The 27,411-nt window shown below is 40.3% G+C and overlaps 1 protein-coding gene and 1 long non-coding RNA gene across 4 annotated transcripts in view; one reads left to right on the top strand and one right to left on the bottom strand.

The window, feature by feature from the left end:
- Nucleotides 1-27,411, bottom strand: part of LOC136361461 (uncharacterized) — a 49,239-nt gene that overhangs the window by 15,093 nt on the left and 6,735 nt on the right. The window contains exons 4-6 of one of the 3 annotated variants that reach the window (XR_010743638.1): nt 27,334-27,402; nt 12,279-12,523; nt 8,532-8,602 (exon numbers count right to left, since the gene is read on the bottom strand). This is a non-coding gene — a long non-coding RNA (uncharacterized lncRNA). Of the gene's footprint in view, nt 1-8,531; nt 8,603-9,531; nt 9,676-12,278; nt 12,524-27,333; nt 27,403-27,411 lie in introns of those variants that run through there. The other 2 variants (XR_010743637.1, XR_010743636.1) reach the window with 2 other exon arrangements.
- Nucleotides 37-5,291, top strand: PDE6H (phosphodiesterase 6H). Its single transcript, XM_066319380.1, has 3 exons — nt 37-428; nt 687-727; nt 1,597-5,291. Exons 1-3 carry the CDS (start codon nt 289-291, stop codon nt 1,671-1,673), a joined length of 258 nt encoding a protein of 85 aa, XP_066175477.1. The 5' UTR covers nt 37-288; the 3' UTR covers nt 1,674-5,291.

The raw sequence follows: 27,411 nt of genomic DNA, 5'->3' as shown, positions 1-27,411 counted from the left end.
CGGGCTAAATGTCTTCTTGGCCTTAGCTCAAGTGTCCTTTTTTTGGCATCTTAATTCTAGCATGCCGGATGAAAGGCAGCACTATCCTGCTTAATTTGTACGTATTACCATCTTTCTTTATCTTTAATACCATTATCTTTAATCCTGTCACAATTATATTTTTCATAATTCTGTCATCTGACTCCTGATACCTAGAAAAGATAAGCAGAGTGTTGTGTCAGTCCTTGCTGTTGTCTTGCAGACTGAGGGATCTGACAGAGGCACGTGCCTGCTGCACACAGCCCAGCAATGAGTGAGACCCCAGCTGCCAACCTCAACACTGGAGATGCTCCAACTGGTCCCACCACACCACGCAAGGGGCCTCCCAAGTTCAAGCAGAGACAGACAAGGCAGTTCAAGAGCAAACCCCCCAAAAAAGGAGTAAGAGGGTAAGGGAGTTTCAGAAAGAAAATAAACCGTGCTAGTTGAGTAGCTCCCCATTGCTACATTGTGCTTCTGTCCATTTTCCCTTGGGCAAGGAGTCAGAAGGCTTCCACCTGCCTCCATGTGCCATCACCTCTCCAACCTGGAGCTGCTTCTCTTCTGCTCCCTACCCACAATTCTTCCTTGGCTGGGGGATTTAGGACATCTCCCCTTTCCTTGCTGCTGCCCCAGACTCACTCTTTACCTGCTCCTTTGTCTCCTAGGTTTGGAGATGACATCCCAGGCATGGAGGGGCTGGGCACAGGTAAGCTCTGCGGGGTGTTGTTGTCAGATCCTGCTTTAGCACTAATGCAGACAAACTTGATCATGGGAGAGGATTCTGGGATGGCCTCTGTTCCCCTGGCCTGTCTGCAGGTGTCAGGGTCACCAGAGAAAACTATTTCTGCCTCCCCAAGTTGCCACGTTCATGCTTATGCTTCCATATACTACATGAAGAAAAGGTCATTTATGTATGTTTCAGCTTCAGACTACTTACATTGGGCTGCAGAAATGCTTGTTTGTTTTCTGCTAATACTCTGGCTAAGAATTTCAGCAGCATGAGATTCTCAAAGAAATGTTAAATGCTAAGCTATTAATACCAAAAATCACAGAAACTAAATCCCAGATGGTTAAGTATTTGTGTTGTCATCAGAATCCTAATTTTAAGAATTTTATGTACCCATCTGGGATTGAGAAACATGCATTGGATGAGCTGTAGCCAGTCAGAACTTTGAAGTATTGATAAAGAGTGAATTACAGATCTTGAATATTGTAGGCCAAATTATTCAGCAGCTGATCTAAAACTGCACATCTTTGAGGAGATCACAGTTTGGCTACAGGTAATTTATAAGAACAAGAGACACCTCATAACTGGAATGAATTTTTACACCAGTTTACATAGTCACTGAGGACTAGGAACTGCTGGCGTGCTTTTGCTCACAGAGAGAAAGTACACTGGTTTGGTTTGGTCTGACAGGTAGTACCAGATTTGAAATGCTCATCTGCCCATTTAACCTTCAAATAGAATCTCATTCTTGTTAATGTTTCCTGAGTAAATCAGCCTTTCCACTAATAAAAAATAAATCCAAGGAGTGCATTGAAAAGAAAACATTTGTCATTTTCTCTCTTTTGCAGATATCACCGTGATTTGCCCATGGGAAGCTTTCAGCCATCTGGAACTGCACGAGCTGGCCCAGTTTGGGATCATCTAAGATGTCGGCATCTCTACTGGTGTCACCTGGTGACTCCAAAGATCCCGGCATGGTCTTTACCACCTTTGACACTTATTTTGGCCCTTGCATCACTTGCTTATGGGCAGGGTGGTTTTGTAAGAGCTAGTTATGAGAAACTTAACTTTGCAGATTAATTTGGCAAAGAAGTTATTCAGGACCCTGAGCAGACCTCATGTTCCATGTGATGAAACTACTGAAAAATGTCTTAATGTCTCCCTGCACCATATTCTTTCTTTTCTCACTGTCACAGATCTTCAATGTTTATGGTGATACAGGGAGGCTGTATTTGAACTTTTTCCCTGATTAGCTGAGATACTGTGTGCATGTATGTCCAGACCTAATTAAATCAACCTATTCTATTTTCTTCCTTCCCTCTCTTTCTTCAGCTTTCTGTATAGAATTTCCACGGGTAGGTCCCCACGTTATTTGGGCCACCAATTATTTGCTCAGAGTACATCTGTAGAGAGCAGCATTAGAGTCACCAGTCCAGGCATTAGGCTATTTTCCATAGGAGATCCTTCCCCAGCGGCTCACCATAAGGAACGTGCTGCTAAGATTTACCTCATCAGCAAATGGGGAAAAGGGCTTGCAATTTCTGTCTCTGCTGTACTGCCCACAGGCTATGAGCCATGGGAGTCTGGCTGTTCTCCTAATGTTAAATGAAAATGTGTGCGTCTGAGATCAATAGCTAAGTGAATTAATCCTATTATTCATTCCTTTGTGGTTGCAGTTCCAAAGAAGCAGAACTGCAAATGATGGTGTGTTTCCTCTCCTTTGATGGGAAGCCCTGTGTGACGCTTGTCCCGGTGCCCATACATATTTACATGAGGCATTTGCTCCCCAGGACATGCTTGCTGCTTATTAAGACAGAGAATCCTTATGATCTGTCACCAGACTGTGCCAGTAGTCCTGCCACATCCAGCAGAAAAAGATATTGCAGTAATTGCTCCCTCTTCCCTGTGTTTAGCATAGGATAAGTCTCCCTTCACCCTGCCCCACATAAGCAGGAAGGCTTTTCTCTCTTCACTCCCTGGCAATTTCAAGCTCTGGAGCTTGTTTGGACAAGCAGGCGGATGGTGTCCCCAGAGAGAAGTAACAGTAGAGTAAGAAGGGAGGCAGGGGAAGGGTAGGCTGTGTACATGCAGGCAAGCACAGAGAGAATCCACTTAACCCCATCGATCTGTGTCTGCTGGTCTCTGGCAGCCTGAGTGCTGCCGAGTGGTGAGGCAACCGTAACCACTTTAATGTTCAGGGAAGGCACTGAGATTCCCTGTGGCCCTGGCATTAAGGAAGGGCTTTTGGCTTGTTTGCAGGCAAGGAGCAAGTTTGTTGTAGCTACATAATATTCATAAGAGGAGGTGGAATTTTAAATCATTGCCTTTAGTTTAAGAAGCCTCATTGCATAAGAACTGCTTCCCCCTATCTTATCTTTCCTATGCTGATCCTGTGCATGGGAGCAAGGAGTGATTGTGGAGAGGAGAGCAAATCTCGTCTAAACGATCGATCCCCTTGCATAAAGCATTGCTATAAATCCATGGCAGTGCCATGGTTATCTGTTACTGTTATTCCAGAAAGGAAAGCTAGTAGTTTTCAGTTAAAATATAGCTTGAGCCCCAAAAGCTAAAGGAAATTAATTCCTGTTGGCAGTCCAGCATACAGCTTTTATTATTCAGCACTCCTGCCATTAGACACAGCAGTAAACCATGGAGTGGTTCAGAACTGCAGCACTAATGCAGCGCAGAAGTTGTGTACCATTTAGCTAATTGCAGCCCACAGCTATTTCCTTGAGCAGAGGCAGTCTGTCCTTTCCACTGACTTCCAATTTCTCCTGCCTTTCTCACCTTTTAATGCTTTTCTTCTTTCCCTAAGTGTTCTTTATGTAAATGACATTTTATTTAGCTTTTACTATAGGGAACTGATTTCATTTTTTTCAAGCTCATGTACTAGCCCTCTCCTTCTGCAGTTAAATGTGAATGTTCCTATGGCAATAGTCTCGTGTTCTCCCTCCCGTTATGCCATCTTGTTACATATGATCCTTATTCTACCTTCTCTTCTCTCTGGGAAAAGACCCATTTGATCAGGTTTTTAATCCTTCAAGCTGGCTGCCTCTATTATCATTGAGTTTTCCCTTTTTAAAGCTTTTTTAAGCAGGACAAAAACAAGAGAAGGAAATTTTAATTAATCCTTTTGCTCCTTTTTTGTCCCAGATCTTGGGAAAACAGTCCACAGACAGTGAGATACTTTGTCAGAAAATACTGGGGTAAAACCAAAGTTCTCTTTAGTCCAGGGACTGAAGTTTTAGCAAATCAGAAGGTCCTGGTGGAGTTCCACCTCTGATTGCCATAGCCCCAGTTCCCATCAGAGAACTACTCCATTCTCCTTCCTAGAGGAGTCCAACAGGAATGCACACATAACCCAGCTCTCATGCCTGGCTGATGAGCTGTATCAGAAGATAGATGTTTTGAGCCAACACAGTTCATTAGCTATTTTAAAAATAATTTCTATTCATTAATAGGGATTACATTCATTCCTTTACTTGTAAGGATTTTTGAGACTTAGAAGAAGAGTCTTAAAACACACTCATGATTGTTTCATCTGAGGTTCTGAGTTTTTTCTAATGAGCTATAATTCCTGAAACTTCCATTTTTCAGTGAGAGATGGCTATGGTGCAAGAAAGAAAATGTGTTAAAGTAGCTTGTTGAAAGACTTCAGTCAATATGCATTGTAATAAGTTATTCTCTGTTCTTTTACTATAAAAACATGTCAAAAGGAATAAAAATTAAAAAAAAATATTTTTAAAATCTTAAGAATGTAGTCTGACTTGTTTACAAAATGTAGCTAGGGAAGGGCAGGTGACTTAGCTTTTCCTTCTGAAATCCTTTCCTTTCCTGGGGAAAGCCCTGAAAGTCACTTATCACTTCTCATGACAGAAAAACAGCTATTTATCTCCAAAAAAATAAGCAATAAAGGCTGACTGTGATATCATCTGAGAAGCAATTTTTTCCTGCGTGATGACTGGTATATTCTCCCAAAAGTGTTGCACATGGTTTCCTTCAGACTGAAATCATTTGGCCAGTTGCATCTACTGGGACTCTCTGCAAATGAATGTCAGTGTGTTTTCTACCTGATACCAAAAAATTGCTGAGATATGAATGCCACTTAGTTCCTTCTCATTGCCATGACTGCAAGACAGAGTTGCAAGCACTCATCTCCTCTTGCTTCTTTCTGTTGCTGAGCTTTCTAGGTGTTCACAGGGTTTCAAGATGGTCCAATGCAATTGCCTTCTTGTGTTATGCTGTCAAATCTCAGCCTTAGAAGTGTTTTCTTTCGTGCGGTCTTTGGAGCTTTTTCTTGCAACTCATCACTGAGTGTCTAATTGAAAGTATTTTGTCTTTGAATGGTCTCTATCCTGTGAGATACAAATATGAGCTACCGTGGACTCCTTTTGTGAGGCCTTTTTATAAACCCCTTCCCAATCACATTTTGAAAGCCAGAAAAACATCTTCTCACATAGTTATGCCTGCTTAAAGCTGTAACCAACTTTTGAGTCCCATCCACACTGACCCCAGTTTCTGACTCTAGTGAGAAAGTTAATTAAACCCAGAGCTCTGCAAGAAGAGAAGAATAAACCTTGAGAAAAATGAGAAGCACTCAACTTGTTTCCCTCTACCTTTACCCCCCTCACAATATCTGAATCATCTCAGGAATCTCAGATAAAAATAAAAAAAAATAAAATTAATTTTAAAAAATTAAATCCCCAAACCCTCAGTGTAAGTTGTATTCTTCAGGAGATCTGAAGAGCATTAGTGCAAAATTACCATCCTCCAACAGTTTTCAGATCAGCGCCTCATGAAGTATCAAGCCACTGTCACATTTTCTTATGGTACTGATCAATAAGGTATAGGCTAAAAAATCTACCCTGACAATATCACTCTGTGTTTTGTGGGGCACTTTTCTATTTTATAAATGGGATTTTGAGAGTTAGGTAAATTAAGAGTACCCGCCACCTTTAGGTCTTCAATACTTGATTTTTCAGAGTACTTAACATTTTATCTTGAAGTTTAAAATGCAGCTGTCATTAGTTGTGGTTGCAGCTGTAAGTACTCATTAGTGGACCTCATTCTCTCTGAGTCAGATCTCACTCACATAGTAAGATCCAGGGCCTCAGCTTGGAGCTCTGAGGAACAAGAAGTATGTATTTTTGAGAGCATTTATGAAATGCTGCATAGAGTGGGCAAGTTATTCCAGCCAACACTCCGTTTCAGCATCACAACACCACTGTGATGCAAATCCAGACAGATTTGAGAGAAAAAAGGAACATAACATTATGCAATTAAAATAAAAGATAGTATCACGTGCATATAAATGTGCTCAACTCTGGAATTTCCTCATACCAGACTGCTTAACTTTGAAAACTTATTCCCAGCCCCCACAGTGCTGTCAGGGCTGTTGAAGCTGGGATCAGCCTCATGTTAGACACATGCACCTCCGAAGTTTGTCCTGACAGCCCAAGGCAGGGAGCGTGTATGGCTTTGAGCTTTTTCCACACCTACTGTGATCCACCTGGAGGGAGTGGGATGGCTGAAACCTCTGTGTTGGGGGGACATAACGACTGAATTCTGTCAGTTGCAACTTTCAACTTACTTTAACACGTACTCTCACATTTTATGTTGTTCCTCTTCTTGAAGTTTAGCATAACTATGGTGAGAATTTTGGTTGTTGCAGCTCCTGCTGGGTGAAAAGAATACCTTCTCTATCAAGACCTTCAGGAATTTTCAAACACTTTCTTGCCTCTGGCATTTTTCTGAGCGCCTCTCACATTCCCAAGACTGTAAATGAAGTGGCTGAGCATAGCAATCACCAGCACATATACAACATACAACAGACTGTCCAGATGTCAGAGCAGACAAGGGATATGATAGAAATAGATGAACTACACTACCCTATGAAGAGTAGGACTTTAGACAGAGGGGCACTGGAAATGAAGAATGCTTTTGGTACCCTGAGACCTTGGTCAGGACAGTGGTCAGGACAGGAAAAGTCCATAGGAAGGAAAGATACCTTTAAGAACATGAAGAATATGGAGAAGGAATGTGGTGAAGCCCCAGAAAGCTGTTTGCCAAAAGTGTACACTGGGCTTTGCCCTGTGGCCAGTGCCAGGTGGGGAGGGAATAGCAGCTGGCCAATTCCTCCCAGCTTGCAGGAATTCTGAACCTATTCTGATACTGAAGAAGAGCATCCACACGAGGCACAAATAATTTATAAAGCAAGCTGGACTTGGTCTCTTGCTGGTCTTGGTCCCTTACAAGAAACCTTGCTCTCTCTGGGAGGCAGTGGGTGCACAACCATCCAGAAAGGAAGAGCTTAGAGAAAGACACATCAAGTGTGGGAGCTGCACACTTTGGTGTGTTTTACCATCACATTGACCTTGTAATCATGGGTGACAGAGGAGGTTAGCAGGAATAACATCAATGGGAGAATCTATGTCTTTGCTATTAATTAGAAGTCAATAAACCTCTGTTTTACTTCTGGACAGGATAGCAAAAGGAGCAACAGATAGAAATCCCAGGATCATTAAAACCCACACCATTGAGGGATGCTGGAACATATCTCTTAGAAGTATGACCTAGACAGGTTTACAGGGGCTGTAGAGGGGCAAACAGGGTATAGCGATAGATGGAACGCAAGGCCAATTTCTCAGCCACAGAGGTTTCTGCCCCACCGGTGACCTGAGGCACAAACTCTAACTGCTTGATCAAAACACCACACTGGTTTCTCTAAGCACAAGAAGGAGGCAAAATCGTTTCTCATCTCACAAGAGCTATCTGGATTCAAGCCCACTCAAATCTGTATCATCCAGACAGCTGCTGGCATGGGCATAGCAATCTTGCATCTGTCTTCACCAGGAAACTGAAGGGAAGAAAAATAACAGAAGGTAAAATCATGTGGAAAACAACACACTGTGTTAGATCTGGCTTCAGCAACTGCAGTTTTACCACAAACATTCTGGGATCAAGGTCTTTCCATGCTAGGCACTTTCTAAGTACATCACTGTGAACTAATGAATCAGTTTTAATCCTGGTCTCCAAGCAAGTGTATTACTCCAGCCTGAGGATACTGAACTTCACTAATAAGGGGTCACTGTAGAGATGCAGCATAGTCAGTCTTGAAAATGTCAGTGTATGGCCAGGTCACCTATAACAGCTGGGATGAGGAACACCCAGATGGAGAAAGGCCTTTCAAAGACAAACCTTAAGTCAGATGATCTGGTAAGTACCAGTCTCAGACAAGAGCAAAGCGAAAGCAAGTCCATAACTACATTGGAATGAAATATGTTCAGCAAAGGAAGCAATTTTGAACTAAAGCTGCCTGCACTGAAAGAGTACCACAAGGAGCTATATTATGATAAACTTGAGAGGAGCTTAATACCATTGCATCCCCATCCACAAGACTCCATTCAGTTCTAGGCATTTTAAGGGCAGAAGCTGATAAACTGTTTTGTATTTTGAACTCATGTAGAAGGGGGATAAAGAAGAAACAAAAATGAAGAAAGGAGGAGTAAGGACTCCACAGGCCTCAGGGAAGTGTGCATAGCCCCCTGAAACAGTCAAGTGGAATTATGATTCCCACTCCCACCTGGAGGTAGCTGTAGGGTATCAATAACAAAGGAGGAAAAATATTAGCAAGGATGAAACAAGGAAAATCTGTGTGAAAATAACATCAAAATATTAAGTAGCTATTATAAAGAAGTCCTAACAAATACCTTTGTTGGGAAAACATGGGACCCATGTTTTGAGAGCCTTCCCAAAGAACTGTGGAGGTTCTGATACTCACTACCTTTGTGACTGTTGTAGAAAGCATCCAGGAATCCCCTGCAGAGAACATCGGGTACAGAACAGGTGCAGCTCCTGCAGGAATCAGGGCAGTCATCCCAGGCCATCTCCATTGCTGTTGTCTCTCAAGCTATTAACTAGTGATGTATAGAAAGTAAGTCTGCTTTTCATATGAAATTCATGCTTGTCCATTACAATATCAAAGCTAAATACATGAAAAGCTCTGTTTAGCAGCCATCTGTGAGCTTCTGATAACAAGACACAAAGTATGATAAGGGGTTCTCAGCTGCTGAAAAATTAAAAAAACCCAGCAAAAATCTAAAGCTCAAAACAAAGAGCATGGAAGCACTCGAGACATTTTCATTTCAATTTTCAGTGAGAACTGCTTCTTTGGAAAATACAGTAAGATTTTTTCATTCTACATCCTACCGTAAGCGCCAGATTTCTCACTTTGGAAGGCACAACAGGCACCTCATTGTATAATACGAAGATATGTAATTTTTTTTTCTTTGGTTCAGTTGGGAACCATTTCCCTGAAATGTGGAATAAAGCTCTGAAGTTTTATCCCAGCCATGTAAACTTTTTGCCTTCATTCACATTAATGCCTAATCCTATTTTAATCTTAATAAACTCTTTAGAAGGTGGCAGGCACTCTCTTCTTTCAGTTTCTGTGCTTGTGCTTTTTTGGTTTGCTCTGTGCGGAGGCACTCTTGCTTCTCCCTTTTCCCAGCAAGCAAAGATGGTACTGCAGCAATTTTCCTGCCTTTTCCAGCACCAAATGAGATTCTGCTACAGTTTCAGTTTTCCATGTCTGCAGCAGCAAGAGCAAAGGCCTTGCTGACTGTTTGCTACTTTTCCAGGTCAGAGCTGTTAAGAATGAAATGCTCTGCTTTGCAGGGAGAACACTGCTTGCTGCTGTGAAGCAGAAAGTCATGGACAGGCTACAGCATGTGCAGAGGACAAGGGAGCTGGGGAAGGATGTGGAATACAAGCCCAGTGAGGAGGTGCTTGAGGGAGCTTTAGCCAGAAAAGCTGCAGGCACAAGAGGGGCATGCAGGCTGACTTGCAGAACTGCCTGCCTGAGAGTGCCCAGCACAAGGGCTGTTTCCCTGCCAAACATTGCCTCCAGCTGCCGAGTGCTTCAGACACTGCAGTAATTATAATATCCTATAGAATTAAGGCATACAACTTTATTCCTTTAATTAATGCCAGGATTCTCTTTGGAGTTTTTGCACTTACTTCCATAAGATTTGGATCAGGTCAACCTCCAAAAAAAAAAAAAACCCCAACCTGCTCCAAACCAGTTAACTGCTCGATTGAAATGGCTTTATGATTTTATTTGCTCTTACAAAAACTTTTTATGTATAAAAAATCTGCACTCATAAGAATTCCAGATTTTCAAGCAGCATTTAACAAAATAATTAACTGCCCTGATGCCAAGATACTGTTGATAAATTCTTCAGGAAGTAATATTTCCTTACCCTCACTACCCCAGCTCAAGGCTGATATGATGATTGATCATGAGAAGCTTGAAGCTTTTGGGTGCCTGCTCTCAGAAGAACATTATTTCTTGATGTCTCCGAATGAACTAATTATCAACTGGATTCCCGAGTTCCTTCAGACAAAAATGATAGAGACAAATTTAACATGAAATAAAACGCAAACAGGAGGAAGTTGTTGCTAGTTATAATTATTTAGTTACAGAGGAAATTTTAAATCACCTCTTTCAAAGGTCTGAGAAAAGTCATACTCTGGGAAGCACCTGGAAGTTCTCTCTGAACCTCAAATGAATGTCCCATATATTCCAAATAGAACAAATCCTCTGGCTTGTTTTCAAACTATAATTGTGGCTGGGAGCTACGTAACAAAATCCCTGCCCTTCCCATGTCTTCACTTTGACTTTACTTATAAATGAGAAATCTGTATCACAGCCTCTTCTGTTCCTTGAGCTTTCTGACAAGGCATTGAATATACAGAGAGGATAAATCATTCCAGAGCTTAGACACAAATCCAAATCAAGGGGGTTGCTGCTCACTCACTGGGTTAGAGAAGGTGACTTCTTTGGCTTCTTCAATTGTCAAATAAAATACAGTTCACAGTGATTTAGGCTTGCACATATTGTCTCTGCTTGCAGAAAACTCAGAGCACAAGAGCAACCCATTGCTGCAGCTCAATTTCTGAACCATACTCAGTAACTCAAAACAGCTTTGTTATTTTTCATCAGAGGTCCTTGATCCCTGTTAAGTTTACTAAAGAGATGGCAAAAAGGCCATTTGATCAGATCCAGAATTGTCTTCATGGGAACATTATTTCTGATAGGAGATGAGTCTTTCTTATATGCAGCAGAAAAGTAAAATCATATCTGGTGGCTGGTTTAGCAAAGTCAGGTAAGAGCCTCACTGCTGATTTCTCATAGAGGCAATTATGAAACTCAAAACCAACTTTCCACATTATCTGTGCCCTGTGAGTCTTCAAACCAAGAGTGTGTGGCAGGAAGGTGGATAGGGTAACATCTACGGCTCAAGCATTTCAGAGCTCTTGCACAGGACCACTGGAGAAGCTTTCAAGTCAGAACTGCACAGGATGATACCAGCTGTGATTGACAGTCTAACACCCATGCTTACCCACTGGTGCACAGGTGGGATTCCATGAGCAAGAACTGTGTTTGAATACAATAACCTGTATACTCATACAAAAGCATTGGGAAGAATGGAGATTGGCATGTATGTTAAACTGAGCCAAACACAGGCATTGCAAAATTTCTAGCCAATTGCTAGAGAACAGGCAAAATAGGTCTTCATTGCTGCCTGCCATGTGTCTAATTTAAATGAGAAATAAGCAGAAAAGCACATGAGTTAAAAGTCTCTACTAAATCAGAAAAAAGTCTCTCAGACCCAGTATTTTGCCTCCAGCTGTAGCCAGTAATGGTTGCAAAGGACAATACACAAATTACATATATAACAGCATGTCACTAACATATCTAGTAGCTTTCAGTGATTTGCACTCAAGGACATCCTGAGCCAGAGATCATGTATTTGTGTACAATAGCACTTGGTAAATTTTTCCTTCATGATTTAGTAGAGACAGTTTCTGAACTTACAGAAACCTTTACTATCTATGGTACCGTTAGTAAAGAAGTTCACACAATAAATCCTCATACCTAAAAAAGAAATAAATAGATCTGTGGCCTTTCTCTCTCAGAATGCATAAAAACTCCCACCCCATTTCACTTGAAGCTACCTGCAAGTTTCCTAAATGCTTCCCTTGGAAAAGACAAGATTCCTATATTGACAAAAGTAACCTAATCCTATTACTTTTGGTGCTCCCAAGAAGAGGATGTTGTGGTCATTCATTTTTTGGCCAGTGGTAATCCACTGCAAATGCTGGGTTCCAATTTAGAATATTGTTATTTGAAAACTATTAAAACTTCATATTATTTCTTACCTAGAGAGGTTGGGGCATCTTCTGTATTTAAATTACAAAATGCAAGGGGAGGGTGGTTTTTCTTTTAAGTCAGTATTAATTAGAAGCAGTATTTAAAGAATTCAGATAAGACAAAGCGAAGATAAGTAGAAGTTACTGGAACTGGTTAAGTAAATTTCCTGTGGGCAGATGAAATAATCTTTACAATTACTGTGTTCTAGCAGTAGTTTCAAGATTAAAAAAAAAATACATGTCACAGCCATTCTTGACACACAGGATCAGAACAACAACTGCTGAAAATTGACCATTTTCCGATAAGTCACCATACATGTACTACAGCTGGTTACAAGACCTGCTTTCTGGGTCCTTGGGAGAAGCTCAGGTGGTCTTGTGTGTTTGTTTCAAGGAACTTTGTTTTCTTCCAGCAAGTAGTCTCTTTCCACATTTTGTTTTTGAGGCATCACTGAAACATGGATTCCAAATATCAGCCTCCAGCTTCTCCAGAGTGTTGGCAGCTGATCCCAGCAGTAAAACCCATCTAGGATCGTAGAAACAATGGGACTGAGGGCTTTACTGTGGAAAGAGACATAAAGTTCTTAGCCTTCATTAAATAATTAGCAAGCAGGAATATTTTAGAGAAGACGAGATAGCTGTTGGTTTAATATTTTAGCCATGTATGGCAAGCCAGAGGAGACTGCCTCATGCTCACTAATATCTTCACTGAGTATATTACATTTTATGGGTTACTAAAGGCAAAGTTAAGATGGGGAATTATTGCCTCACAAATGCTGGCAGGACACACCTAGAACAGAAACGGGGTGATTAACCCAGCAGGTGCTGTGCCCAGAAGGTAGGGCCCACATTCGAAATAGCAGAAGCAGAGGGAGAACTGCAGATTCCCAAGGGATTCAAAACAGAGAGATGCTACTAATTTACTCATAGCAAATAAGGTTTCATTAACCAGAAGGTACCCAGGACACCTCTTTTCCCTCAGAGCAAAGTCCAACTCCAGAAGCAACGTCATGTCTTGGATTTGCAGTCAGTAGTAGAAGGCACAGACTGTGACAAGAGCTCTTGTTCCAGTGCTAGGCTGCAGGTGTGGGAGGAGACACCCTCCCCAGTTGTCTTTCCCCATGTCCTGTACTCAGCTGCCTCCTTTTAGTTCCCTTTGGAGCATGGTGACAGTGGCTACCAAACATCTCCTGCTCTCATGGGGGTCCCAGTGTGCTTGTACTGGTTCTGCCTGCTGTTCCTCCAAGGGTTACTGTGCCTGGCTTCCCCTCTGCACACAGTGTTGGGCACCCAGCTCGTGGCCGTGCCAGACTTCAGGAGATGTCAACACACATGTCCCCTTATTGATGATGCAGCCTTGTATGGTTAGACAGTAATGTCTGTGGTGTATTGTGCAAACCGGAGCTATAAATACAGAAAATAAGGGTGACTTTGGTGTGTTTCCCCACTTGAATTTTTATTGGACTTTTTAAAGCCAGAAATATCAGAAAGCTCCTTTAATGACAATGGCATTCTTTAAGAGTTTCTGCAAAAATTGAGCCCTAAAATCTCTGCCCCTACTAGCTCATGCTTCTCAGGCCTTGAGGCAAAATCATTCTGAGTGAGGCTGTGCCAAGTGAAGGCCCTTCTGAGCTTCCCATTTCTGACTCTGAAACACATGGAAACTCCCCATCCATAGAAACATTTAGAAGCTTTTCCAAAGCTGATGGAAGAGAAATCCTAGGATGAGTAGTACCTGACATCTGAATGCAGAGCATAGGGAGTCCAGCTGCCTCCCACAACCACCCTATCATGCAGGAGGGGAGCAACATCATAGTCCCTGAGGCCAGGAGCAGCACAGAGGGGTCCAGGATGCTCGTCCACAATGATGTCTTTGTATCTCAGGATGAATTCTCCCTACATGGAAGTATTTTCTAGAGAAAGAAAATGAGTAGTAAGCCCCTCCCCAGCTGCTGGGATGGGCTTGCTTGGAAAAATGCAGTGTCATAACATGAGTTCATATTTTGGCAGCTGCTGCACAAATAAGAACTTTTTTTTACTGGAAGCAAAGACAATGGGTTGTTTTTTTTTTTTTAATATTTTGTATCTCTAACGAAATTATTTTTACTATTGGATATTTGTTAGAATATTGGATAATACTCTAGCAAGTATTATCAAAGTTCTCCACAACTGCAGAAGGAAACAGCTGCTGGGTCCTGGTTTAGACCAGAGAAAGTCATAGTCATGACATTGAATTATACAAGCAGAGAGATACAAATAGCTTGTTTTTATTTATTTTGTTTTCTGAAATCTATAAAAATAAACATCTTCAAGGCTATGAGACTTTGCCAAAAGCTAAAAATATAACTGAAGAAGAAAGTAACAGCCACAGACTGTCCCTAACCCAAATTTAACATTAAAAACCCCCAACTTAGCCACAGCATAGGAACTCTAACCAGTGTTTTTTACTCTACAGTCTCACTTACCTCTCACCTCATAAAGAAAAATTTTTGCATGCAAAAAGGAATTAAGAACATAACTCATTATCATACTTCAAATGTCACTTAGCCCTTTTGTTGTCTATCAGGTTCTTTTTGCCATACGTACTCTTCTGTCTTGACCTAAACCCACACCTTCTGTCTCAAATAACCTATTAAAGCATGTGAGGCATCACCCTGATTTTTCTGCTCAAGGGCATGCTGTGTCCAAGGAACCTGGAAGGCGCATGCAAAGAGAACTATTAAATGATTTTCAGTCTGTGGTCTACAGTCTGCAGGGACTTCATGAACTATTTCTAAAGAATCCAGGAAAAACCATCAAGGCAAATAAGATGCTTGTCACTATGCTTTGATTTCATGGTCAGTCCACTAGAAAAATTCTTTTAAATCTTTAGGAAAAAGATAGAAGAAATCATCCAAGGTTGGAGACAGTCTAGAAAAGTCCATGAAGCCACCTAAAGAGCAGGAACTTGTTTCATACATACTAGTTACTGGACTGTAAGTGTTTCAACTATCTGAAATGTGAACCTATTTTATATAGCTTCTCAGCAGCATTTTGCAGTCCATGCAGAATTCTTGCTGCTGCACCTATTTTTCAGCAGCATCCATGCCAGATAGCTTACAGCTAGTGCACTGGTTTCATTACCTTTTCAGTGCTACTTTATTTCAGCTGTTGTCATTTCAGTGAGCCAGGAGGCTTTGGTTTTATCTTAAAAGTAGGAACACTATTGATTTTTTTTTTTTTTTTTTTTGCGTTTTGCATTATAGATTTGCTATGCTGATTTACACAGCCAGACCCAGATCTTCTTGACTTATTAAGCATCACCAGATCTACTCCATATTGTCTTAATCTGGGTACAGCTATCTTGCAACAGAGAGACTAAAACAACCTCAGTTGTGTTAGTATTTTCATGTTGTTTGTTATATCACAGCTCTGTTTGGTGCAGAAACAGGCAACAGAGCCTGGTGCAAATGTTGCAGAGTCAATGCCCAGCCAAATAGTTCTGCCTTGGGAAACAGCCTAACACCTCAGCACAGCAGCCCGGTCAGCTAATTTTCCTGCAGAGAAAAGGAGACACCAGGGAAACTGCTGTGCTGTTCTCTCTCTCTGCTATCTCAGCACAGCACTACTCAGGTATTGCAGCTCTAACTGGAGCTAGGCCAGTACATCTGAGCTATGAAATACAGACTGGACACCCATGTGCTAGTCCAGATATCACTGAAGACATGCAGAGTATTTTACACAGACCACATCACCTCTAGACAACATGTTTCCACAAAGAAGTAAATGAGAAAATAACAAAATATTTTTCCGTCTCTTGTGCTGTGGAAATGTTAATTCAAGTTCATGGTGTTTATCAGGCTACACAATCAGCATAGCTGATCTCTAAAAGCTCCTGCTTATTGGTGCAGTGCCATAAGATCAGAGCTTGCCATCCGTAGGCATATACTGTCTGTTCACTTTCCCTTTTGTAAAACAAAACTTATCACACCCACATCTTCCCCATTCTCTTTTCTTACTTCCCCCCCATTTCTGTGCCATTCTGGAAAGCTGGTCACTGTTCCTCCCAGCACTGGTGTCATATTAGTTCTCACAATCAGCCTGCATTCTACAATTTTGGGGTATAATCCTGAACTAAAGAAGACTTCTGTCTGCACTGTATCTTACAGAGGTCTTTCTAAGACACAAGACCCTTCACAGCCTGGTTATCCCAGGGCATCCATGTCCTCGATGGCTGAGTATTAAATCAGAGGCAATCTTTACTGCAAGTCACAAACTCAAACTCTGCCCCAACACTGAAATTCATCAGCCTTGCTACCATTGGTCCTCCACCAGGCCCTAATCATCCCAGATGGCTACGAGCACAAGGATAGCACTGGGAACACCAGCAGGGATTAGCCAAAGGGGCAGACAGGGCAGGGAAGGAAGATGTGGCAGAGGGGAAAAAGGGGGATAAATTGTTTTCTGTAGCTCATGTTCTGCCCTAGATGTGGCCAGCTCTGTGGACATGGTTATGGCAGATTAACAGAACAGGAAGAATTGAGAGGAGCCCCTTTGCTGGGTGGGGAGACAGCCCCTACAGACCCCAGCACTCTGATGGGGATTAGGTTAAGCACCCTCCACACATCATCTTCCTATGTTTAGTTACACAGGCAGCATGGTACATGTCTGCAAGGATGAGTTTCACCTTTCCTGGCTTTAGGTACCTATAGCATGACTGCCAAGGGGGATCTAGTCAATAAAACTGCTGGAGCTGAAGGACATACTCATCTAACCAAACACAGGCATCTGCCTCAGCATGAGTTGTGCTCTAGTCTCAGCTACACTGATTAACTCTTCAAGAACAATAGAAAAATCATAAGGTGCCTAGCTCAGGCAAGGACATTTGCATTTGATTAGAGGTCAGTGTCATACACAGAATCCAAAAATAAAGTAGACAAGAATGCAGTGAGGACCAATCCTGGCAAAACAATGACAGTGAAACAGTCACACCAACACATAGCTGAGGAATGTGGATAAAAATAAAACCTGTGAGAACAAAACAAATTCTGAAAGCACTACAACAATCATTGGTTAAATACCACAATATTTACTGGCATTCCCATAACATCTAAAAACCTTTGGATGTTATAAAAATAAAAAGACACTCCTGATCTCTCAAGATCATGTGCAGGAGGAGTAAAATCCATGTGTGGTCACCATCTATTTTCTATGACTGTTTTTTCCCCAACAATTTCCAAAAGTTTCTCAGCATTGCCCATCTCTTTCAAGGGATTGTGCTGGAATACAGTAACATGATTTGGGGCAAGCATTTGTGTTAAAACAGTGTTGCCTCTGAAAAAGGCATGTATTATTGCTTGCAAACTTTCTGACATTGAAAGGCCAGGTTTCTAGCACGACATTTCAGATTTCCTTTTGGGTAATCTCAGGTTGTTTCAACATGTCTCAAGGACTTCAGCCAAAACTTTAAAACAGACTGAAGTTACAAAGAAAAATATTAGAATTAGTCCCCATGTATGTGAAGAAACATCTGTATATATACAAGAACCAGAACATTTGGAGGAAAATAGGAAAGAAACATGTTTACAAACCTCTTTTATATCTCAGTGAAGACAGGAAGGAATTTAAACATTACAACAGGATCAAAGCAACTTGTTAAAGAAAGCAGAAAAATATTTCACACATTTTTTTATTCTTTCTGTGTACCAGGTTTGAGTTCAGGTGTGTGTCAAGTACCCAGCTCCATGTATCTTCAAGAACTCTTATGTTCAGTCTTTAAAATAAAGTCTTTTAAAACATTTTTAATTCACATAGAAGACTTGGAATACACAAGGGTTTCTTTGCAGTTGCAAATCAAACCTTCAAAGAACGCCCAGAAGGCTTATTAAAGTTGGAACTGGGAAAAAAAAAAGAAAAAGAAAAAAAAAAAGAAAGAAACCCAAGCATGGACACAAGAATCAGTACTGGCTGCTAGGGATGTGACGCTGTGAGATGGCCTGAGAGAATAAAATCTCTGCAAAGAACAGAAAAGAACAAAGCAGAAATAACTGGATTTAAAGGAGCTTTCTTGACTTGGAGGTTCTCAAATACCTGTAAAAATTCATAGAGGTTCACCAGATCCCTTAAGTGACCCAATTGTATAAGTATCCAGAGAGTATATTATTTTTATTTAGGTAGAACTATCTGGAATATATATTCTTAAACAGTTTGCTTTCTGTAAAATGGAGGATGCACCTTTGAGAACTGTGCAATCAAAGGAAAACATGGAATTTAAGTCAGAAATAGGAAAATGTGTCAACGGTTGCATCAGTAAACTGTTACTTTCAGTGCAGCATTTTATCCCTTTGTGAGCTATGTTATAGCCAAAGGAAAACAGCAAAGAAGAGAATCAGGTCAATTCAAGGCATGATTTATTTTGAACCTTCTCTGTAGCATGTTTAACATAACCACATTTCACTGCACTGCTAAGAATAGTCTTATAGAAACTGAGAGAAATCTAAAGTATGTGTGCATGTTTGCACTGGATGAAAGGCACCTCATACAAACCAAGTCTTCATTTTTGCAACATAAAGTGACATTTAGACTCCTCTTTTGCCTCCAGGGACAGAGTCTTACTGAGTAATGAATAGGTATTTAAATCATTAGCACTGAGGAGAAAAACACAAAAGATGGACTTCATGGAGGAAAAGGCTGTTCAGACTGTTGGTTATGGCTCTCAGTAAGTGAATGATGATGAAGGTTGGTTCAATACAGATATCGTTTTTCTGGCTTTGAAATATTTAACTGCACTCTGGAAAGTGTTAGAGCATTCACATCTGAGCACCACGCCTAAATGAAACTGTTGCTATTTGCAGCACAACTAGCATTTGTACATGGAAATGCAACAAGAAGCGCAGGGCTCACCAGAGTTAAATTGACTTTGCAATGTTGGAAGTTGAATGTTGCCTTTGTATTAAGTCCTGCTGACACACAATAACCTCACTCAAGCATGATGTGGAACAGATACAAGATAGATAAATGTTGTCAGCTTTCACACACCTTCCCACAAATTCCATACATCAAAAAAGGATGAAATTCTGCCAGAATCACAGTGAAGTGGTTTATGGACCAATCTCCTGTATCTTTTCTGGTAATTGCAACCCAGACCAAAATAATCCCTGCAGTTCTCTGCCCCAGCAGTCTGTTAGAAGCTCCCCTTTCTCTTTTATCTTACAGCAGAAGCAGCAGAAGCAAAACCTATTTTTTCCCCCCAAAACTGTGTGTTTGTGAGCACTAATAGGGGTTTGCACATTGCCATATCACTCTGCAGCACGAGTTTAATCTTGATCACATGTAGGCATATGACTTCATTTCTGTCAAACCAGACAGGGCACGTGATGGAGTTTTCAGTGTCTTTTCCTATTAACACGAAGTTTATGTCAGCCAGGGGAGAGTGGATGACACCTGATCTCTCACAAGGCCAAGCAAGGTGAAGCTAACCCCTTGTATTACTCTGAACGGACCCGAGAGGGCAGAAGGAGTGTACGGGAGGCCAACACTGCAGCGGGGCCAGGTCAACACTCGGTGCCACCCAGGACGCCATGAGGACAGCCCAAGAAGGAGGACTGAACGAGCAAGCCAAGGCCTCACAGCTGGACACAATACCAGATGTCAGCTTAGGCTGGTATTTTAAAATGGATTTGAATTTGGCATCCTTGCTTGAGTCATGGCACACCAGCCTACAGTGTTACTCTTTTATTGCTTTACCTCACACAAGATTACCTCAGAGTGAAATAATTCGAAAAAATAGCTCTAAAGTAGCTCTGCTTATGCAGTGCAAATGTTCCTCTGTAAGGTACAAGGCACACAGGGCGCATTTGCCTCCCTAGAGCAAGAAGAGAAGCTCAGACACATCTCCTGGCCTTCTCTGACAGACTGCTACCATCTCGTGGCCGTTCTCGTTCTCTCTGTTCCAACAGCACCCAACCTCTTTAAAAGCCAGTTCTGTTTTCCCCTGTCCTCTTAGCTGTTCCACTAGAAATAAACGATTCTTTGGGAAAGAAGTAGCAAACCCAAAGAACTTTAGGTGTACTGTGACACTGTAAAAAGATTAAAGAAAAACGTGTCCAAAACATTTTTCATAAAGTTTACACAAGGATTTGAAAATAGTACCTATCACTTCATTTTGCAAAAGTAAACAAAAATCTTTTAAGGAAACATAATGCAGATCCTTTAAAAACAAATTAATAATTTGTGAAAAACTATTTCTTCATTATAAAACAAAGCTATAGCAAACTCATTGTGAATTCCTGTCATCTTTGATTCACTCAGAAACAAATTAAGACTTACAGAGAAAAACAGTTTGCAACATAAAGCTTAAAGAAAATATTTTAAATCAAGCTGTTACCAACACAAGCATTTTCTACCAAGAAAGAATACAAAAATTCTCACCAGATTTAACCAAATTTCCTGGGGATCCTAGCCTAAAGTTTAGGCTGTGAAGTTCTCCCTGTCAGCAGCAAACTTTGGAGCTCATGTAAGGGACAATGCTGCCCAGTGGACAAGACAGATTTATGACATAGTTTTGATTGGCAGTTCTTCCACTCCAAACTCTGAGCAGTCACTCCTGCCTCCTGTGCCTGCCCTCTCTGCCTCTCCTGTTCACCTCTCTAAATGAAGGGTGGACTATTAGCAAAGCACTGCAACTTACATGATACCGAGATGATGATTTTTTTAGTATCATGATGATAGAAATAAAATTGGATCATTGAAATAAGAGCATATGATTAAGTTTATTTCACTTGTAATTAGATTACAGTAATTTTTGTTTATACAAGGGAAGTAAATCTGATCATTCAACTGGCATTTTGAGAAAAGAAAAAAGTAATTCTGCAAATCACAGGATCACTTAATATAAATTTTCGTCTTGCAAATAGAATAACTTTAAGGCCAGTTAAGAGACCTTTCTGTTCTGTTGGGCCTTCATTGTATAACCCACCAGACTTTCCTGCCCATGCCTCTTCAAACACCTGCAAAGTACCCTGTCTCAGCCTCAGGGGGCAGGAATATAATCCAGGCATGGGATAATGGTGGAGTACACTGGCTACAGTCACTAGGTCTAATTCTTCTGCAGGCCAACCCAAAAAGAGGCAGCTTTTCTCTGAAAATAAACAAAATCAAACTATCCTGCTATGGACTTTCAATTTTATTTTAGTATTTAAATTTAATTGGTTTAGGATGAAGAGCCCCCCCAGCTAATTTGTGACAGAAGACAGTCGGCACTGTTCTTGCATATTAAGACCTTTTCAATTTTCCTCTACATTTTCCCTGTAAAACCTCAGGATGGAAGATAAAGCAAGGGAAAATATATCAGTGATCACATTACTTTAAGCTCTGAAAATACCTGGAAATTCATCTACTCTTACTTACTGGTTTTTGACCTAGGTGAGCACTTATTTCAGTCTCACCTTGCATCTCACCCTTAACCACCCATTATTGACCCAGGCATCCCTTACATCCCAGGTATCCACTGCAGTTTAAAAATAGGTTAATCAGTTTTGTATTTAATTCCTTTACTTTTCATATATGATGTCATCTACACCTGAAACCAGATCATCCATATGAAAACCTTTTGTTTATTATGGGATTTTGTCTGTTGTGAAGAGAATTAAATCTAGAAATCAGGCCTAAAGCAATGAGAATTCTTTTTCCAGCTAAAAAAGTACTAGTGGTGCTGATATCTGATTCAGACCCAAAGCAAATAAAAAGTTGCACGAAACCAAACCTCTGTCTTTTGGCTTGATATAAGGAGACAGTAGGAAGGATAAAGAATGCTTTGAAAGGGGATCCTTTCATATCTATGATCTTATGACAAGTAATTAACTCTGTGCAGTGTTGCAGTCAGTGCACAGTACTAGCAGTCCCAATTATCCAATTAAAAGATTTTTTTCAAAATCTTTTCCCTGCCTATCATGTTTTCATTAGAGTGGCTTTTCCCAAGTTGGAAGAATTCCTTGCTGACAAGCAAGTAACCCCACACCAGCCTCAGATGTCTCTTTGTTACCCCTAAAACACAGTTTGTCCAGCTGTAGGCCTGCATTTCTACATAGAACTCCTTGTTACTGCTGTCTGTGTAAGCCTATGTTTGTATCACACAGAGGCAAACAACGTAGAAGAAATTAGACATACATGTCAATTAGAGTAATTGGTGTCACAGCTAAATAAAGTGAAACAAAGGTGCAGGCAGATAAGGTCAGACTTTAGTCTTGAGGTCTTACAGATTCAGCACAAATCTCACGTCCAGTTATTGGCAATGTCGGTACTGTATTTCAGGGCTCTAGGGCTAAATAGGAATGTCAGCTACTGACTGATTTTATGCAGTCTGTACAGAAGTCCTAGTGCAAGCCTATTCTGAGATAGTGAAGACTAAGGCAGTTTGTGTGCTTTATATATACAACAAATTGCAATTCAGAAATAATAAACAGAATTTGAAATGCATAGAGGTGGGACTGAGACATCTATGCCCTTATTCTGCTACCTTTTTCAGAGTGGATACTCACTACCCCTGAATCATTTTACATGACATGTTTGGACAAAATGCTGCTGTTCGGACAAAGAGCTCCTGACAAAAGAGTTTTTATCTAGAAGTGATTTATCTAGGATAAGATGGGGACAGTCTAAGAAATCTTGCTGTCAAATGTAGGTAGAGTAAGCATTTGCTTTGATCTCCTTTACAAATATAATTCAAAGCCTGATGAATCAATGTGATTTTCCATGTAATTTTAAAGCACTTGGGAATAAATTATTTTCCTATAGATGGAGAAGGAACCTAGTCACATAGTTACACATCTGCCTCATCTTCTTTAACTTCTGCTTGTCCTGTTACTTATCCCAGAAGTCCAGCTCAGCTCAAGCCATTGTTCTCAGTGAAAAACAATATGAACCAGCTTAAAGTGAGTTTGTTGAGAAAATATGAGCAAAGAAAGATAAGAGCCAAAAGAGAAAGTGAAAAAGATGAGAGCTGTGTAACTGCAATATCAACACTCAAGTCTGTGTTGGAAGAATGTTTTGTTTTTGCCAAAATTTATAAACAAAACCTGTTCAGATTGGATCAGTTCTTGAATACAGGCTTGTCTGTCTGGCAAGGAGTCATTGGACAGAGTTGAAGGGAGTTAGCTGCCTTATTCCACTGTCACTGCTTGAGTATCAGATTTATTCATTCTTTCCTATGTTTGCTAAGTTGATCCAGTTGCCTTGGATGAACTTGGAACTTCTGGCAGTCATTGATTTTGGTCCTAGGATACTTTTACAGGGGTAAGAAAGAATTATAATAGTTTTGCAATCCTAGGATAACTAGTCATGGCCACAAAATATTCAGAAGCATAAACTGAAAGGGATTTGCTACCTTTCTTGAGGCAAACAGAGTTAATAAAGGCTTGTAATACACAGAAAAGCACTGGTACTCTTTGACATTAGTTCATTTAGAAATTAGCTGTTTCTGCAGTATGGGCATATTACCTGTCATGAGTAGGTTGCCAGGAGAACTGATAACTGCTGATTAGGAAGGAAGCTCTGTCCTTTGCAACCAGACATGCTAATTTACCACAAGGGATAAGATGTGGAGGAGCACTTGAAATCCCAGCTCCCTGCCTTTTTGTAAAAAAGGACAGGGATTTCTCTTACAGTCTTTTAGATGCTGTTCTTTAAAAATGCAACTTTCCATGTTTTTTATTACTGACTTGAACTTCATGCACAAGCAACTGGAAGTTGCCTTATTTCAGCCTGTACACCTCTCCAGCAAAGTGGATGTAGTGGTATTTTGATTCTCAGCCTTCATTAATATAAATGCATATTATAAAGTTGACTTTTTGCAAATATTAGATGAATACTATATGTATAATTGTATTGTATTGTGTTTTATTAATGGATTAATGGATTTTAGAAAAGTGATGAATGTTTTTTCTGATTGTAACATAGTGTTAATAGTAAAAAGACTAGGGTTTTTTCTTTTTGTAAGATCTAAACTGACCAAACCAGAAGGTATGGAGGGAAGGTCACCTTGTATCCCTCCATAAAAGCTGCTAACTTTCTGTTTACTTATCCAAATGAAAATAACCAGAAGCCTCAGGAAAAAGATTTATGAAATCCATGTTACCAGAGAGAATGGAGCCACCCACAAATAAATAAATATATCTACCAGATAAAATGATTGAGGGGATTTGAAGCAGATAAACCCAAAAAGAATGTTTGAATTATGCATTAAGATCTATTGAATGTGTAACATAGCAATGCTTAAAACACAATATTTGAAAGAGAAGAGTGTGCTTTCTGGTAAGGCACCCCAGCTGGAACTTTTGCTTTTCTGTCTCCTAAATTGTCTATTTTTTTATTAAACTTACAAATTTTTCTAAGAGAATGGAACTCGTTTTTCACAATTAATGAAACTTTCCAACCAAGGAGAAGAAAACTGCTGCCTTTAACTGTGGCCAGTTGCCCCTCCTGCTCCTGAGGAATGACATGCAGGCAGATACAAGCAGTTATCAATTCATGGGATAGCAAGCATCAAGCTGCAGTAAAACATGGGTGCTTGCGTAGCACTGAATGTGTTCTCTAGGTGGTAATCAAACACAAAAACTCAACATATTTCTTAAGCACTCCCTTTTAAAGCATAGTGTGGAGAACATTTCAAGAAGCCCTGATACAGTTTAACACGTGGCCAGTGTTATGAGCCACCTGTAAATGTATCAATCTCTGAGGGTCCAGCCCTTGCAGATTGGTGAGACTGCTCTGCAGAGGTGTTTTGTAAAGTGAAAGGTTTAATAAATGAAAAACAACAAACATTACAGAAAACAAAAGAAAAGCCACGCACAGATGTCTGAGAAAACCTCTGGCACCCTGCTAGAAACACTCCAAAAAGCCCCTTAGTTCTTTTGCTCCTTCTTAAATACTTAGCGTTTTAGGAGGGACAATTTGGCTTGCTGCCAATAGGGGGAGGTACAGGGTTTGAAGAACAGTGACAAAGTCCAACAGGTGCTTATCTCTTGGTACTGAGCCAATTACTGTCAGAAGGGTATGGAAAGTTTTCGTAAACCTCCTAAAATGTCTAGAGCTAAATTGAAACTCTTTCCTTATACAGAGATGCCCACTTAGGGGTGGGGGATGCTTTACTACAAAAGCTCTAGTTATTACTAAGAGTTCTAACCAAGATACCAGTCGTATTACTGACATGCTTGGTGAGATTAGGCATCTTTTCCTGGCAGTTACTTAGACTTTGATTTATAACACTGTGAATGAGATTCACACCTGGTTTACTGCAGAGTGCTTTTTCATGCAGAGTGCTTTTGCACATTATTTGACACTACCTCATCCTACAGTGCTAACCAGCATCACACTGAATCTGCTCTGCGCCTACTAATTATGTATTTGAGTACTGGCTGACCCCACACCGACCTCCACACAAGCACAGACACACACAGTGTACTACTTCCAAGCAAGCAATATGCAGGCAGGGATGCTTTAGTGCTTCACTACTGACAACTTTAGCAAGTAAACAGCCTGTATAAACATGGCTTGTGGCCACTGCTCTACTCAGAAATCAGTGTTAAGGAACAGCATAAGAAATGACTGGTAAAGACTGGAAATAAATCAAGGATTACAAAAACAGTTCAGGGCAAGACAGATATCATTATTTCTCACTCACATGGATGTTCCAGTTCCTTGACCAAGACACCTGCTACTTTGCCCTCTACTATCCGTACACCTACAACAACCTGCAGGAGTACCGGGTGGCCATCTCTAAAGGTCTAGTGGTGTCTAAATTCTTCAAGATTCACATCTTATGCCCTTCACTGTAAAATGCAGTGTATGTTTTAACTATCACCACCACTACCTCCCTCCAAAGGTGGCAAGGGCACTGAGAAGAAGGTTGTGATACTGATAGTGAGAGTTCATCCAGTAGAAGCTAAGAATTCCTGGATAACAAAGGGCTTTATGGATTTCATTCTTGGTGACTCAAGCAAAGCTCAACTCCTGCAGGATAATTTTGTCTTGAAAGTGGTACCTATGTTGAATCCAGATGTTTTGATTGTGGGAAATCACCACAGCATTTTAATAGGCCAGAAGCTGTACTTCAAATACAGATCTATTGTTAAGAATTGTTCCCCTTCCATCTGGTATAACTAACGCATGATCAAAAGGTACTCTCCCTTTATTTCCCTCTAGAATACCCTATACTTCTTTCCAAAATATCTTTGTTAGTTTGACATCTCTATGTCCCTTACTGTTTCAGTATTGTTTACATCTTTGCATTGTACCCAAGACTTTCTGATTGCTGTTTTGAGGTTAAGTTTCTTTTCAGAGTGGTTTATTTTGTTCTTCAATATTGTGCAGGCTTTCCTTGAATATATTTTCTCCTTTCTGGTAATATCTTCAAAGTAAAAGAGTTTTCTTCAAGACATTTTCAGCATATTTCTCCCCATGTCCTCTGCAAAAATTAACATTTCAAATTCTTTATTTCTTTCATTTTCTTCTTTTCTGGCATACAACTACTTTTGAGAATGAAGTTAGGTTCAGACTAGAACCCAGATGCCCTTTTGACAGCAAAGGTTGCCAAGTTTGCTGTATATTTTGCTACAAATGGCTTTGACTTCTTGTGCAGACTTTCCCTCACAAAGACATTGATACACCGGATATGAAATTAAACCTTTGAGTATTAAACTAAACTTCAAACCAGTAAACTAAATCCTTCCAGTTTAACTTCTCTAACAAATTAACACAAAAAAGACTCTTGTATAGAAAGCCAGTGTTACAATTAGTACATTTAATGTTTTTCAAATTGTCACAGCCTGTTTTAAATAATGTTTCCGTTCTTTCAAATGAATGTTTTGGCCTCTAGATCCCTAATTTATAGGAGACTGATGCTTCAGGCTGCAGACAAAACACCTCTTTCAATATGAAAGCCTTGGAGTCCATAGGACAGTGTTTCCACAATGTATTCTTGGACTACTGTGTAATTCACAAGCAGGTAATGGAAGTTTCCCCTAGGCCTTTTCTCCTGCGTCATTAGTCCAGCTGTGAAAAACATAATAGTCTGTAGGTTTATAGCAATAATAAATTTGATAATGGCTTTCTCTAAGCAATAAACAAAATTTGAAGTATTTCTTATTATTATCTGTACCTGAAGGAACATGAGAAGGTAATGAAACAGCAAGCCAGGGTGAATTCCAAGGTCCTGAATTCTGATGTGTTTAACTGGAATTCCAGTTAACTTCGAACTATTCAGATATGCCACAATTTATTATATCTTCTCTGTATCTAATAAAGAATGCCAGATTAAATGTTAGAAATGTTATTAAACTAGACTTACAAGAGTCACACAATTTAATTTAACACTTTTTAAAAGATTGCACACAAACCTTAGAGTCAAATCTTAATTGGTAGTTCACTGGAAGAAGCAAAGCACTGCATCAATGCCAGTGGCCTTTCTGTGAAGA

Source organism: Sylvia atricapilla, chromosome 5 (assembly GCF_009819655.1).
Source record: "Sylvia atricapilla isolate bSylAtr1 chromosome 5, bSylAtr1.pri, whole genome shotgun sequence".
Classification (NCBI taxonomy): Eukaryota; Metazoa; Chordata; class Aves; order Passeriformes; family Sylviidae; genus Sylvia; species Sylvia atricapilla.
Note: the sequence above shows the minus strand (reverse complement) of the source record. Positions and strands in the feature narration are given on the sequence as shown.

Bases quoted from the DNA above. Each gene is read 5' to 3' on its own strand.
- PDE6H (XM_066319380.1), top strand. From the start codon at position 289: ATGAGTGAGACCCCAGCTGCCAACCTCAACACTGGAGATGCTCCAACT. The intron at 429-686 runs GTAAGGGAGTTT...TTTGTCTCCTAG, and splicing joins CCCAAAAAAGGAGTAAGAGG to GTTTGGAGATGACATCCCAG. The intron at 728-1,596 runs GTAAGCTCTGCG...TCTCTTTTGCAG, and splicing joins CATGGAGGGGCTGGGCACAG to ATATCACCGTGATTTGCCCA.